Source organism: Rhipicephalus sanguineus, chromosome 4, assembly GCF_013339695.2.
Source record: "Rhipicephalus sanguineus isolate Rsan-2018 chromosome 4, BIME_Rsan_1.4, whole genome shotgun sequence".
NCBI lineage: Eukaryota > Metazoa > Arthropoda > Arachnida > Ixodida > Ixodidae > Rhipicephalus > Rhipicephalus sanguineus.
The window spans coordinates 184700494-184717232 of NC_051179.1; the positions used below are offsets into that span (position 1 = coordinate 184700494).

A 16739-nucleotide genomic window follows, 5' to 3' on the forward strand; every position below is an offset into this window, starting at 1 on the left:
AGGCAGTGTGCAAGTAAGAAAATGAAGTTTTAGGAAACAAAAAGTTCAGTTCCAGCACAGGAAACAATTCACCAGAAAAATGATGGCACTGAATATGGCATACATAAACAAGAAACAACAAAGAAGGAATGAAACAGTGGTGAAAAAAAAGCAACACAAATTTTAATACACGCAATGCAGAGAATTTGCAACAATAACTGACCTTCAAGATTATCTTATTAGTTGAAAAAAAAAAAAAGAACTATTTTTGTTGCGCAGCCAGCCGCTCAGCAGCATGACGGAACCAGGTCATCGCAGCCTTCTCCGCATCCTTCAGGGTCGCATTCGGGTTTCGGATGTCATTAGTCAACACGCCTGCATGCACAAAAGCAATATTATCGTTCCTATAAGTTTTGCACACCACACAAAACTTGGGCCGGTATGGCACTCTTCTAGAAATTAAGGCAGCTTCGCATGTGTGGTGTCAAGCCTGTAGGAAGTGCGGAGCTGGGCAGCCTTCTTTGTTTCTCTTCGGTTTTTTCTTTCTTTCCGCCTCTCTTTTTTTTCCTCCTTTTCCCTCTTGCTGTCTTTTCTTCTCTTTTAGTTTTTATTTATTCCTTCCTCTCTATCTATTTCTTTCTCTTTCTAATTTTCTTTCTACCTCTTCCTGTTCTTTCTCTCTGTCTATTTCTCGCTTGCTTCCTCTTTTTTTCTATTTTTTACATGGCTCTGCCTGCGTAAGGCCAAGCAACGACAGCATACGAGAGCCCGGGCCCCTAATGTGCTCCACACTTAATATCATCATCAAGGCGCTCGAAGAACAAGAGGAAGACCCCTTTGGTGCGATCACGCGTTCATTACTCTACAGATGGCTATGCTATACGTGGTTTTGCCTGCATTATGCCAAGCGATGACAGCATACGGCAGCCCGGGCCCCAAAAGTACTACACACTTAAAAACTGACAGTAAATACCAGGACTAATTGCAGCAAAGTATAAATAGACAACCTAGCTATATTGAGTATACTGCTTGACCAGAAGCTTTCACAAAAAAACCAAGTGATATCAAGCTTGCTACACCTGACTCACCGCACATCAGCTTGCAGAGGTGCAGTTCACAGAATTTTCTTTCACTTTGTGCCAAACCAACTGAAGCCCACTGCAGCATTCCAGCTGAGGAGGGACTGCAGTACACATGTTCTTTTCTGTTTCGTCGAATCTCCCCCTTGTACAGCCATGTGCTTTTTCTGTTAAAAGGAAACAAGAAGATATACAGCTAGAAAGACACATTGGGATCCAGTTTACGTTGAATGTTTTGCAACCTAAATGATCTTGTGGTAATAAAGAAATACAAGCTGGCTTCTAGCTTTACTTAAATTGTTTAGAACTGTCATACGCAGCTAGCTATGTAGAAATTCAACAGTACGTCATTAATCCGACTGTCATAAGTAATATTCACATGAATTTATAAATGCCTAGTCACTCCAGCATGCTGTAGTTACAAGACAGGCAACATTATACTGAGCTTAGGCCGTGAAGCAGAGAAATTACCATTTGATCATGAGCTTTGCTGTCTGTCTCGAGCTTCTCTTCATACGCAAGAACATCCGCCACATTCGAGAAAGGCAGGTCTGGGAGGCCATGAGGGTGCGGAGCTGCACTGTCGGCATTACTTAGCAGCTCGCTGAAATATTGCAAATGGGCTTGCTGGGTGTGCTTCATGCTATTTAACACATGTTGTATCCTTTCCATGAAAGCTGAAAAGAAGTGATGACATCAGTGTTATGAGAGTTTTCAGTTCAGCAATATGTCTTAAGATGAAAAACTACCGCAATAATTCGAACATAGCTAGGCTTAAGGTAACTAAAGGTGTGTAATGTTCAAAGTGCTTTGCTGTTCCAGGTAGCTATAGGTTAACCTTATATTCAAAATATAGCTTTAAAACTTTTCAGTGAATTATATGGCAACACATAAAAAAAACGGTCATGAACATTGCTGAGAGTTACTTGTAGGAGCGCTAACAGCAAAGCATGAGTCTCCTTTGCATTAAGAATTGTTGGGGTTTTACGTTCCAAAGCACGACATGATTATCGAGCCAAAAATTTTGACCACCTGGAGTTCTTTAACATAATTGAAATCTACGTACAGCCTTCTTTGCAGTTTTTGCGACACTGGCTTGGTGATACAGTGTAAGTGAGGATCTACGATTTGATTGATGTTGCAGCAGCACCACGAGCACAAATGTTTTTATAAGTCACCGCTTGCACATTAGCAACCATCGTTGCTCAAATGATGAGGCATGCTCCTAAAGAAGAACGAAGGGATAAACTGCGCCACTAACTTATGGTTAGAATGACAGAAAGCTGACGAAAGCTGAAGAATGACGAACATGGACACAAGAGAGAATCCAAGATGTCAAGGCGTTTGTGGTGTCTTGAGTTCTTTCTTGTCTTCATGTTTGCACGCCCTGTCTCTTCAACATGACTCATGGTAGTGTGTCACTGTGTCACAACGACAATGGGAAAGTATGTTATGCCAGCAGCAACATACAATTTTTTTTTCATTTGTGCTATGTGGCTGCGGCATAGGGGAGGGTAATGAATGCTCAGACTAATACTATTATCATGAAACCAGAGCAAGGTGGGGCACACTGTTCAGAAGCTATGCAGTTGTGTTTCTATTTATGCTGATACATAGCATATATGAAGGAAATAGGACACTGCCCACATACATGAGCTCAAGAGATGGAGGTGGAGCAATACAGCAGGCTGTTACACTGCTTGAACACAAATCGTATTACTGGTGACAGTCATTGTAAGATGGGTTCTGCCATAATTTTTTCCATCATGAAGCCAGCAACACCAACTAAAAAACTAAGCTGATTTAGTGCTAAGAATATCACCTTCCGTTTCCAACACGTTACACAAAAGAACAATACTCGTGGAATTAATTTCACTCTTCTGGGCATGCATTATCACATATGTGAATAGTACATCTACAGTACAAAGGAAACATTTGCCTCAAGTAAACATGAAGCAAGAAAACACATAAACAAGACGGGAATTTTTCCCTTAGAACCCAAGGACACAGAACATTATGGACTGTAACCATTAAAGAAGGTGAATGACACACCGAGCACTTGTGGGTCTGTTTGTGACCTTGTAGCCCCGGTCAGATATGCGGGTCCAGGACTGTAAGATGAATCTGAACATAATTGACACCACAAGTTAACATCTAGAGTTACACAGAGAGGCAGACGGAGATGAAATAGGTACAGAGACAGACAGGCAGGCTCAAACACCTGAAGTGGGCAAAGGATTCTCAATTTAACGAGTAAATGTAAATAAACTACAGCAACATGCATAAGACATCAGAATGACATACCAAGCATGCTCGGTTCCATGTGTGGCCATGCAGCCACAGCAAGAGTTGAGGATACTGGTATGTGCGATGAGCCCTGAACCTAAAACAGACCACAGGCATTTGGCCATAGCACAATGACTGTACAACAAAACAAGGTAAAAACTGGAGACATTGCATAACAGCAACATAATGATGTATACCGCATAAATGACATACCATGGGATTGCAGTTCCGTAAAAGAGTTGGCAGCTTCCAACATGTGCAAAGCACCTAAAACATAGAAACGATAGTTCGCACTCCACCTTGCCGCACAATGCAAAAGCAAACACCTAACCGCAGCAATATAAAAATTGCTATGTGAAACCAGAATGACATACCAAACATGCGTGGTTCCGTGTGTGGCCCTGCAGCCGCAGTAAGAGTTGAGGGTACTGGTATGTGAGATGAGCCTGAACATAAACAGACCACAGGCATTGGGCACATGGTAAACATGTCTGAGAGCAGATTGAAGCCCTTCACGCAAACCAAAATGACAATTATGTCCAGAATCAGCAGTAGTGTGACATTTGGCACTCTTGGTGTGGACAAAAGCACCCTGGCGCTACTTGGTAGCTCACACATGCAAGAATACGAGCGAAGAACCTTTAACAGATTTATGACGGCATCGTGAGGCACACTTGACTCTAAGCTTCATTGTCACAAGTCTTCTCTCAACGATGCGATATCCAGTTCTTTCAATATACTTGAGTTAGAATCTGTTGCAGTGTCCTGCTGTGTAGGCTAAGGCATCTGTGGCACCCGTCGGGCACGTTTATCGGGTTCACGGGAACGCTGTGCATGTTGTCACCAGTATGGTACTCCTAGTCGCAAGATTCCAGCATGCCGCCATAAATGCCGGCACTGGCAACTTGGCCGAGGGAACGGTTCAAAGGTGGTTCGGACACTTCTGGCTGCACGCGGCCATAAATGCCGGCACTCGCAACTTGGCCGAGCGAACGGTTCAGAGGTGGTTCGGGATCTTCTGGCTGATTGGAGGTAAAAGCGACACGTGAAAGGTTCTCCTTCGCGTTAAAAGATTCGCCAGCACCCAGTAAACCATGAATGTCCATTAGATATCCATAGAATGCTAGTCTCAGGATATTCAGTACATCTTCTGGATATCTACACTTCTCCACATGACATTGCACAGATGTACTATAGATAATCTAAAATGCACCCGGATCACGCTGTCAGTACGTCTTATGGATATCAAGGCTGGATGATCTGTACGTTTAAAAGATGTTCATTCCTGAATTAAAATCACACCCGTAATGACGTCTAGCGGCTTGTGAGGTGCACTAATTATGGCTCTAAAAAATGAACCCTCGACACACGGTAGGCCTCAATACTTTTTGCTCGCTACATGTACTGTTGTAACCTGAAATACCTGAAAGTAACTGTTGCAAATCACTGTTTGTAAATTTTAGTACTTATAATTTTGGAAGTAGGTGTATATATATAGGTGTTTCGGCATTAAAAGAGCAGTTGTATTGTACTGCCTTCTATGCAGAGCACGCTGTATACATCACATTGTTCCTTTTAGGTATATAGCACATAACACATCTGATAACATATCAAATGTGCAATAGTACTCTTCTCAGGCTATTGCAATGATTTGTTACACACAATGAGTACAATGCATTGCCCTCAAAGCTTACTGCACACACAATCGTAAGAGTGTTTCAATACTGGCGAAATGACAAGAGAAAGAAATGAGTCGAAAGCAACAAGCAGTGTCACAAAAGTTTATATAAGCAAAGAAACTGTCTACCAGCAGTTTGAACACAAATCCAGTGTGCGCTTGTGGGTTGCAGGAGGGGCTGCTTCATGTATGTTCAGTCCGATCGCTGCGTGTCTGGATTCAGGTAGAAAGGAAGGTGAAAAAAAAAGAAGCCGGACAGTAAAGGACTCGAGAGTTCATGAAACTGCTTGGACTAGAAAACTTGTCGCATTGCTCTTTCTATTTTATGCCTTAAAGTGGCTCTCTTGCAAAACACATCAATGGAGCCCCAATTGTATGACTTTGAGGGGACACCCAAAACTATCGTAAATAGAAAAAGTGTTAAGATACGCAGAGACTGTCAGTCTTTCCCCAAAAAACTGTGACGTGAAGGCGCACTGCTTCAAGAAAAGTACATTAAATTATCTTAAAAAACATGGCAGCTGAGTAATTAACTGGAGGAGGTGCAAGTTAATCATTATCAAATCTAACATCTATTTTCTCCCCGATAAAATGCGTCAGGGCATTAGCTGCAGTGAAGAGTCAAGTATGAAACTGAACCTGCTACAAACGGCCTCCTATCAGGGTGTCAAGTATGGTGTCATCATCATTAAATGGTGACGGAGAACATTTCTTGCAAGCTTGAGAACATTCATACTGGACATGACTAAGACTCGTGTGTGATGTATTTGTTCCCAATCAGGTGCAAACAATGACGTGTTGCTTTTATTACAAAGGCTAACCGTGAAAAGAAAGGTATATATGCGGTAAAGACGGCTATAATTGATGCATTATATGTATATATATCCAGACCTCCAAATACTAGCTTGCACACAACCACGATGATGTCCATGTAGATTGTTTAGGTAACAGCCTTAAGCATGCCATCAAGGAGTATTCAGGAGCGACTTAAGGCCATGAAAACTGGATCACTGACTGCAATGAACTGCAAGAGAACTTCCCGATTCTATGAAGGCAAACTGCACTTCTCCCCTTTTCTAATTCTCAATATAGGAGCTAATCAGTTTCACCTAGCCGGTATCACTACCTTACAGGGCCCTGCAACACTTTTTGAGCATGGTCAGAAAGCGCTGCCAATCGGTAGTCGAGGCTCCCGAGAACATGAAAGCCAAATATTATAGTGCAGCACGTGGCCTGGACAATACAATAAATTCTCAAAGCCACCTAAAAATTGCTCCCTCTTCTCTCGACAAATGATGTGTTAGTCCACAAATCATAGCGTGCTTGTCCACAGTTCTACCTTTGGCTGATTTGAGCATGGTGCACTTTTTTGTAACTGTGGGCGCCGCAAAAGGCCACCACGTGTGCGCGTGCGCGATCGCAGTGAAAAGCCGCGCGTTTGAAAAAAAAAGTGCTCATGTTCACGAGGCACCCGACGCATCTCCTTCCCCCGTGCCATCCCCCCCTGCTTAGCTTCCATCGCATTCGTCAGGGCGAGAGATGAGAGAAAACAATCACAGCGTGCGTCAAATTTTTGCGCCGGTCGATTCGTGAGGCAATAAGCTGCTTTAGTGAAGCCATTACATCGCTACTTGCAAAAGTGTTTCAGAGCCCCTTTAAGGGTACTTTTCATTTTGAGCACGTGAATATTGTCTGCATGCTGTATTTACAAAAAGAAATATAGTACAAACCGGCGTAAGCGTAAAGTTGCACTGCACATCAAGGTTAAAACATCATTTCAATGGGAGTTTTGCTGAGTTCCAAATTGATTCATAATAAAATGGAGGTCACCACATACCTGAGGGACGTATAATCAAGGTTCTACTGCAATCAGTTTAGCCGACAAAGTACTTTTCATACTTAATTTCATTATTCGAAGTTCATTGATTAGGTTTAACACCAAACATATCTTATTACGTCAATGTGCCGTCCCGTATATCAAAACATTACTGATATTCGTGGCACTGTGTTGTGGTGAGACTTTATGCGCTTCCTAATTGTGATCTTGAGTTTTATTTTCCATACAATGTCGTATATCTTCAGTGATAAAAACTGTTTGGGCACAAGCAAACATCTCAAGTTTCGTGATGTCATGGAAGCTGGTGTATGAATGTAAGAGCATCACCATGAAACAGTCGCTTATGAATTTTCACCAATTTCCAAAGCATTTACTGCGAGAGTGGATATCTCTGTAATAAAAAGCAATACTTCAGTACCACAGCTCTAGTTATTATTTTCTATTTAACTAACTGAACCTTTCATGTGCTGATGGTTGCAGCTGAGCTGCTGCAAATACTCCATAAAGATAATTGGAAAACTCTGTAACATGTTGACACTCAACAACGAAATAGGAAAAATACTCTTATTTACCTTTTCCGATCCCCATCTTGCAGGCGCGTGACGAAGCCAGTCCTTAATGGCACTCTCAACAACAAAGTTGTTACACTTATGAAGTGATGTTACTGCATCTGTAATTATAAAGCACGTGCAAAACATCTAGCCTAAGAATCTTGTCCTCTCTGCATTGGAAAATATATTTTTCAGGAGACTGAAATGAAAATTTTGCAAAGGCAGCTATTAAAAAGGCCTGCACACTAACGAGTATACAGTCAAATCTCGTTACAACGAACACCACATTAACGAACATTTCAAATTAACGAACTTTTAAGAAATCCCGTGCCGACTGCTTATAGTTTCAATGTAAAAATATTTCACTACTACGAACTTCAGATTAACGAACATTTCAGAATAACGATCGTTATTTAATTCCCGTGTAATCTTAACAACGCCTCAGTACTACGAACTTATATCCCGAAATGCGAGGATTCTTAGATTTCAGTGTATCGGTCATGGCAGTCGGAGCTGTAAGGTAGCAGACGACGCAGCGCGAAGAGCGGACGCCCTCCCGCTAAAACCTGAGATGGCACGGGAGGAGAAAGACGCGGGCGGAGAACTTTTTTTTTTCCCCTTCGTTGCGGAGGCGACAACGCATCAGGTTTTGTAAAGGCCCAACCGCATGCACAGCACGCGACTTCCGAGCGAAGGCGACTGCGACAAACGGGCTCCGTCGCGCTGCTCGATTGAAAACTATTGCGCGCACGCAGGCAAATTACGAAAAAGAATTAGAGTAGATTAATGACAACATGCCAAATTTATTATTGTCTTGTTTGAGATAAAGATGCCATAAAAGCGTTTCGGGACTTCCTTTTTTCGCAATCTTATGTTTAGCCGCGGCAGTAGTATCTGCTGTGATCCCATGGGGCGCCCGGAAGCGTACGCTGCCTACGCTACGTCGCACTTTGCAAACTGCGTTATGTTGGGGTTAGTCCACGAGGCGCATTTCGACAACGTTTCCCCTTGCTGTCATAGAACGTTTAAGAAAAGCCGCAGCGCCTCACGTCGTTGCTTCACAGGGAGAAGGGCTACTTCACACGACGACGATGTTGACATTGCAGCAAGCTACCACCACTGCAGCAAGCTACCACCGAAACATCAAAACGAACCGTCGATCATAAATAACGACAAAATACGGCCGCTGCCTCGCTCTCCGCGTGAGATGGGGCTGTAAATAAGGTAGTCTATAACTTGCATTCCTTGAAGTACGCGCCGATTGGAAGCATCACGAGCAAATTGCAACCGAAGCAAGGGTCAGAGATGCTGCCATTTTGTTGGATATCGTCATGCTCACTTCCGGGCGTGGCTTTCCAGAAACCTGGGATGCTATCGCGGAACGATTCTATTTCAGATTCCAATGCCTTTCGTGCTTTTCGCGCTTGGCCAGTGGTCAGAACGACGGTCCGTCCGCGTTATCAGCGCGATCAGCCAGCCGTGTGGAATCGGAAATAGCATCGTTTCGCGATTGCACCCCTGCGACAAACGACGGCGATGGATGGCCCTCCGCGACAGCAAATCCTGTCGGCCGTCGCTCAAAACTCGCGTGCATGCAGTTGGGCCTTAAAGGATTGCAGCGATGACATGGACGACGATGTCACGGTAGCACCCGAAGATGGCGACGAGTCCGTGTCGGCCACAGATGCGTTGGACTACTTGAGGAAACTCCGCATATTCATGGAAAAAAGCGGAACAGCGACCGAAGCGGCGGATAAAAATGCGGACGGTCTAGAATCGTTCGTGACGCAGAGTTTGTGCTGCACCCGTCAAAAAAACGATCACGGACTATTTCAAATAAACGTGCCTTGTCTGACGTTCACGTGTGTATTGTTGTGAGAAACGAGTTCAAGGACGTACCGTTGCAAAGGTAGGACGTTTGCGTTACTGAAATTCTATTGTTATGGTAAATTTTTGGGCTTTCACTATAACGACCTTTCAGAATAACGAACATTTTTCCGCGGTCCCCTGAAGTTCGTTATACCGAGATTTCACTGTAGTTGTTATAGACGATCACACATCTTACCTACAATGCATTTCGAAAGATTAAGACCTTCGAAGGCGTTCTTTCCTTTTCGCCCGTTCCATGAGAATGTTGCTGCCAGTTTGTCAGAGAGCACAGTTCTCAACACCCTCCGTGCAGATGATTCGGGGTTGGGCCCTCCAATGCTTGCCAGTTGTTGAACCTGCAAGTAAAGGTTACTAAATATGTAGGAAACAGTTTCAGAAGCTGTGTCTTAAAGTTCATGTGCACAAGAGAAACTGATAGAGGTGTGTGAATATTCGAACTTTCGAATAATTTTCGAATCGCGATTGCTATTCGATTCGCACCAGAATTTTACTAATCGCAGTAATTGAACTTCCAGAAAACAAATAGTCAACATCCGATTGGCAGTGGACCCTTCTGATTTTCAGTATGCTTCATCACATTACGCATATGCGTCACAGCAAAGCTGCTCATGTAGCCAGCTATATTTACGCAGAAACCGCTTGCTCTTTGAAACCGAAACTGCAACTGGGCACTCTAAAGCAGTCTCCAAATACACAACTGTCACGTGCTCGAGCTAACGAGCTTTGTAGCCGTGATGAGTGGGCCGTTAACTACTTATTGCAATAGAAAAGAAAACATTCAAAACTTTTGTGTTAGTGCTCCTTTAAAGTGTGCATCTTGGTAAATGCGCACGGGCACCTGGCATTTCGCTGCCATCGAAATGTGACCTCCACAGCTACAGACTGCACCAATGTCTACGGGCTAGCCAAGAACCATAACCACTGCGCCATTGTGGCAGCCTTTGAAATAACATACTCATCGGTGCAAAGCCTTTATATAAAGCCTTTTTAATTTCAAAGCAGTGCCTGCCTTATAATGATTTTTAAGTTTCCTGTGGAACAAGACAGTGCTGGTAACCACTGAAGTATTTTACATGCAAGAGCATACAGAAGGTAAGGCTAGAATACAGGTACTCTGGAAGCAGAGCAATAGATTACCACAGCCTCCCTGATTGATCCAGTCAGAGTTTGGTCGAATTTCCTGAGTTCATCATGGTTGTCAAACCGGCCCACTATTACAGCAGGACCCTTGTCAGTGTCTTTAGTAGTGTGCCGTGTTGCCATTGCTGCTAACAACTCGCCGTGCTGCTGCTGAACAATCCGGAGTACTGACAGTCGTGTCAGCACCTCACGCTGAAATTCTGCACATAAAGAAATTCTAAGTTATGCACTGCAAATACCATATTTATTCGCATGATGATGGCATTCCTGAACTCTGTCAACAAAATTTAATTTTTTGTCACCCACATAATCGCACCCAAAACTTACCGACGCATCTGCTGACCTGTGGACCATGTCACATCGAAAAGTGATGTCACATTTTTTTTGCACATACCTTCAGTGTAATGAACAGTGCAGTGTACTCTTAATAATTCAAGCTTTTTCGCAAATTCCAGCAAATATGAAATCTTTGGTTTCAACAAATATGAAACATATTCTAAAACCACTCAAATCAAACTGGACCCGCCACAGTGGTCTAGTGGAGTTACGGCGCTTTACTTTACTGGAGTTAGGGTCGCTTGATCAAATCTTAACCACGGCGGCGAAAATGCTTGAGGCCTGTGTACTTAGACTTAGGTGCACATGAAAAAGCCCCAGGAGGTCAAAATTTCCGGAGCCCTCCACTACGACGTCCCTTATAATCACATCGTGGTTTTGGCATGTCTATCCTAACAATTACTATATAATTCAAACTGGTTCATTGCATAAATCGATTGGACTTTTTTTACCACGCTTAAAAAGACCCATGAACGTAATTTACAAAAACAATTATTGTGTGCTATTGTAAGCAAAGATGCTTTTATACTCATCACATGGCCTAGTGGCAGGACAGTGATATTTTGAAGTAATCACCTTTCTGCGTTCACTTCAAATTAAAAGATCACAAGAACAAGCTATTTGAAAATTTTTCATTGAAACGAAATTGCGCACCTCACAAAGTTCTGTTGTGCACATCACCTACCTTCTTCAGGTAGAAGCTTCCCAGAGTGTGACCTAGGCCCACTTGCACGAGAACGAGACACTGGGGAAAAGTGGTACTCAAGTTACAAACATGCAGTGCCAGCCTTCAGCAAACGTCATACTGCAGTTTGTGGAAATCCAATAGTAGAAAATGAAAGCGAAATGTTCTAAAGCCAACATTTTACACATGTTCAATTTAAAGTGGCAAGCAAGTATAACTTTACAGGATATTTACCAACTATATCAACTTTCAGACACTTGGTGTAGTTAACAAAATTTGGGCCGCTATGCACTTGTGGAGCGACTCAAGGAGTGGAGCTGGTGACATTACCCTCTTTCTCATTCTCACTTCTCTTTCCCCTCTCCCATTTCCTTTTCCTCCCACTCACTTGCTCTACTATATTCAGCCACATTATATTATAAGTGCTATTACGGGACTCCTCGCACTACGTCACTCATGTATAAGTTATTTTTTCTGAAGCAGTGTGAAGAACTGGCATGGCTTTTTGGTAAAACACCTGGCTGCCATGCAAACGCCTGGACCTAATTCCTTCTACCCACAATTTTTTTTTCCGTGGTGCATACCCGTCATGCACAGGGGCTTTTCCCAAAGCAACATCAAGCACTTGCTTGCCTTCGTGGTAGAACACCTGCTTGCCACGCAGATAGCCTGGGTTCAATTCCTAGTTGAACCCAAGAATTTTTTTTAGTGGTGCATACTCTTTCAGTTTCTATTGTGCCGTGCAGTAACATCATCGCTAGGTGAAGTTTTTCAGTCAACGAATTACACCTTACGCTCGATTTATCCAGCTCCACTGTTAATAACTAGAAGTCTACTCAAGTGAGAATCGATATGGTAAATAAGCACCTTGTTCTTTTGCAGTCGCATGTCCACAAGCAGCCTCTTGTGTGTTAACCTCGGAACTTGAATCTTCGTTCGCTGGTGTGAGGAAAAATTTATTATTAGTTACGGGGGTTTAAATCGCAGAAAAGCACACAGACCTTGAGTAACGCTGCAACTGCAGGCATTGTTTCATACTCCATACTATGTAGGTGCCTCAATTCTACATGACATTAGACAAGTGCCCCCGTGTACTTAGTTTTAGGTGCACGTTACAAGAACCCCAGGTGGTTGCAATTTCCCGAACCCTCCGCTATAACGTCCCTCATAATCATAGCATGGTTGTGAGACGTTAAACCCCAGATATTATTATTAGACAAGTGCCAACAAAAGTCATGCTGCCATAAAGCTCTCTGGAACACTCATCACCAGCACATGTACTAGATATCAATTTATGAACTGTTACACATCAACATACTCCATGGTTCGTATAACAGCTCATTAAGTTTTCTTTTTAGTCAGCTGTTAGGTGCTGGTACGTAAACTAGTGTGAACGTTTTGCAATACACGTAGACAAGTTACCACACAACCAACAAAACTTATCTCAAGAGGTCACCTAAGTGCAGAAACAAGACTGCTGTTCTTCATGCACCAGTGCTATAATAACATGAACAGTTACATATTTCACAGTTTTGCAAGTACATTGGGTGTACATGCTGCTGCTAGCATAGTAATATTTGTTGTTGGGAGAGTCAATTTGAGGACTAAAACTGCGCTGAAAAAACAGGACTTGCGCAGACAGGACTTCCTCGTCTTTGTCCTGTTTTTTTTGGAGCACTATTAGTCCTCAAAATGAATCTTAACCAACTTGCCCGACTCGGTGCTGTACTTCAGTGGGAGAGTTACTTGAAGACCATGAGTTGCACTGTTTTGAAACGGCAACATAGGAATGAAGAAAGGAAGAAAATGGGTACCATTGCCTTGCTTCCTATTCCCTTTCTTTTGAGTCCATTTATTCTTTGCACAAGTATGCATTCCTTAGTATAGTGCTAACAAGGTATCGTTCCATTTCTGGTCAGCATCAGGTCTACAGTGACAGCTTAGAAGACAGCAGCGAGCCCCTATCTTTAGAACCGTGTAATGCGCATGGTGTATGCCACATGGTGTATGCATGATGTGATAGCACCTTGCATCCACAAGAGAAGATGAAAGAAAACAAAGATGTCATTTTCTAACTTCCGTCATGCTCAAATGTGCAAAAAGCTGAACATAGCTTACACTAAGCATGCGAAAAAGTGTGTGCTTGTTGGCAGACCACACAGAAAACTCGCTTAGACCGCAATGTAGCCTGCATTCTATTTGCCTCTGATGCTGTCTTTGCTAGGTTACATGTTTTGCCATCTATGACAAGCATTGCAACACACTCTGAACATTAATTTTTTATACTTCAATGTGCTATCCAGCTCAAAAGACAAAAAAAGCCACAACACATACCTGAGGAGTCCTCCGAGATATCACCTCCTGTGCAAGAGAAGAGAAAGAACTTACTTAACTGTCTAAAACAAGGCCACTACGTGCTACTTAAGATATAAGTGTGAGGCTGCACCTGCTTGAATGTCGTCTTCGTGACCCTCTGTAAAGAAAAACAGTCAGGTTTTGTTATCAAACAAAATTATCTGACCTCAAGATATTTCTGAGCAAAGGCCCCCACTGGCTTAATGAGGATACCACAACAATGCAAGAGCCACATGGAAGCTCTGTTTATTGATGACAATGGTACAGCTCTCTAATTTGCACGATCAATGAAATGATCATTAAAATTGATTACTCTGGATATGCAACAAGTAGAAAAAAACTGAACAGTGCGGAAATTTCGCATGCCCTTAAACATAATTCATGATTATTATTCCGTCCACGTATGAGAAAAAAAAAACATTCCTCAAAGCAGCGAAATACTGTAAAAAAGGTCACCTTGGCTTTTTGCAGTCCCTGGAAAATCAGATGGTGGCGTTGGTGCATCACATAGTTCTTCGTCAACGTAACGAGCTGGCTTTTGGATTTTCCTCTTCTTGAGTCCTTGCTCTGGGTTGAAATCGGACGAGTACTCCGCCAGTGGGACATTTCTGCGGCCGTCTTCGTAGTTGTCTGCAGATTAATTAACGGCAAATTATGTATTCTTTTTTCATTTTTTACATTCAAATAAGAGAACATTTAGTTTAGCTTACTGAAAGTTCCCTTGATTACAGCCGGATATTTTTTCCAATTTTTCCTTGGCTGATGGTAGTTTCTTATTGCTGTCTGGGACCCAGGACCAGGAGGCCAAAAACAGAGTTTGCCAACAACCCACGTTGCCGGCACGAGCTCACAAGTCTTCTCATCCAAAAATTCCACGATGTGGTACTTCATCTGAAAATTGCTGTGGTTTCAAGCGCAAGGCTGGTGCAGATGTCATATAAAGCAAAGCAAAACACAGTGCTGCTTGTACCTACTACAATCAAATACAAGCCACCTGCAAGACTCCATAGCTAAAAAAAATAAGTTAACTAAATGGAATGATCCTGTAGCAATGCTCAATAGGTGCTCCGTACTTTTGTCTTGTGCACTGTTTGATATTAAATACATATAGGTAGCCACAGGGTCCACTTCCCTTCGTAGTAGTGAGAACGAACCAAAAAACAGACACACTCGTCTGGTGTAACCCTCAAGACCTGAACAGAGCATCCCTGTAGCCATGCAACCATAATTCTCGAGTACAAACTCGTAAGAAATAACAAATATCAGTACAACGAAAAAACTCTGGACGCATTTAGGAAGCTAGATAGTGAACAAATAGCTACGCAGATTGTGCACAAACATCAAATCAAGAAAAGCACGTGACACAAAATGCTTTCACATGGAAGGCACAGCACTCTTTCAGAGCAATGGAAACAATTCAAATCAAACAAAAATTTGAAGAAAAAAAACTAGGCTGTATGCAACAGCGGCAGAACTACAAATTTATCATTGTACGGCAGTCTGACAAGTTTCCTTTTTACATTCTGAACTGGCCAACACTTGACAGAAGAAAGTTTGCTGACAACAGCAATCCCCAGTCTTGTAGAGTCCACTGGGTAGCTGTACAATGGTTCAGACTGGCAGAACAACCTGCCAAATACACACAATTGCCTGTCCGACACTCTGTGAGCAAAGGCTTCCACAACGACGACATCGTCCTCAATCTGGCAGCAATTGTCAGATGATTTGAGGCTTAATGTGAAGGACTCAAACTTCACCACATCATATTTAGGATATTGGCCACCACTTGGGAGATTCCCTTCTGTACTTTCTCCCAAGAGAGTGAACTGACTTGGTTTACCAACGCAAACATTTGTCTGATGCTTGTGCATACGATTTTCTTCCAAGCGGTTATAAAGCTGGCTGAGAGGACAGCCAGGTTTGCGCAAAAGTCTTTTGATAGACTGCATGTTGCTTTCAAATGGGAAGGAAGAAAATGCATCCAAGGTGCCATACAAACGTGCATCATTCGCAAGGTGCAACAAGCAGTGCACATTATAAGACACCTCCTCTTCCCCACAGAGCCGTGCAAATCCCTTCACGAAGTGCTTGAGGAGAGTTTCTGCATAAGATGCCTGACCCTGACAAAGTGATCGTGTACTCAAAATAGTAACTGCTACATGAAGTGTCATAAAGTTTGAGTAGAGTGCCTCTGAAAGCACACTTTTTAGGATCACGGGTCCACTGTAGTGAAGAAGAACCCTAAATTCGGTCGCTTTCCAGCGATCTTTGTCCTCGAACGTCCTTGGTTTCCTGGCAAACTCACAAGGCACATGCTTTTCCAATGCAATGTTTCTTGCACAAATTTCTTTACGATCTGTTGGACCTAGTCTAACTGCCAATGGCCCTGACCAGGCACGTAGCCAGGAATTTTTTTCGGGGGGGGCCCAAGGCCTAATTGTTCGAAAGAAAGTATTTCCATGGCAAAAATAAAACAAAAGTTGCCTGGGAATATAGAAGGCCGGACGAATTTCGGGGGGGGCCCGGGCCCCCCGGGCCCCCCCCTTGCCTACGTGCCTGGCCCTGACAGCCATGCGTTCACCAACTTTCTGACAACTCCTAGGTATACTAAATGCATGGGATCTAAGGGCACACTACTGATGGAGTCAATAGGCAGTTCCATTAACAATGATACACCTTGGTGGTGCTCAAAGTCTGTTTGACTTCGGAATGACTGATCCGTTCGCAATGTAGCTGTTGCAGCAGGAAAAAAAAACTTTTCGTTATAACTGCCTTCCACGGCACACTTTGGGCAACCTGAATAACCACTGTGTCCTTTAGTTTTAAATACAAACGCTCGAGCTGGGGCATCACATATGAAATTCCTTACCTCAATTTGAAGAGATTTCTCTTCAACTGAAATCCCATTTGAAAGCAGGTGCTT

At 43.0% G+C, this 16739-nt stretch overlaps 1 protein-coding gene across 2 annotated transcripts; it reads right to left on the reverse strand.

Moving 5' to 3' along the window:
* Positions 1 to 289: 289 nt before the first annotated feature.
* LOC119389151 (uncharacterized) lies at positions 290 to 3432 on the reverse strand. 2 transcript variants are annotated; one of them, XM_037656380.2, is made up of 5 exons: positions 3363 to 3432; positions 3111 to 3182; positions 1530 to 1735; positions 1068 to 1225; positions 302 to 354 (listed from the first exon to the last, which is right to left on the reverse strand). In XM_037656380.2, the coding sequence occupies exons 1-4, from the start codon at positions 3379 to 3381 to the stop codon at positions 1109 to 1111; spliced, it is 414 nt and encodes a 137-aa protein (XP_037512308.2). In that variant the 5' UTR covers positions 3382 to 3432; the 3' UTR covers positions 302 to 354; positions 1068 to 1108. The 2 variants fall into 2 exon arrangements, with proteins under 2 accessions (XP_049271466.1, XP_037512308.2); XM_049415509.1 differs by lacking the exon at positions 1068 to 1225 and having other exon boundaries at positions 290 to 354.
* Between the last annotated feature and the right edge of the window lie 13307 nt (positions 3433 to 16739).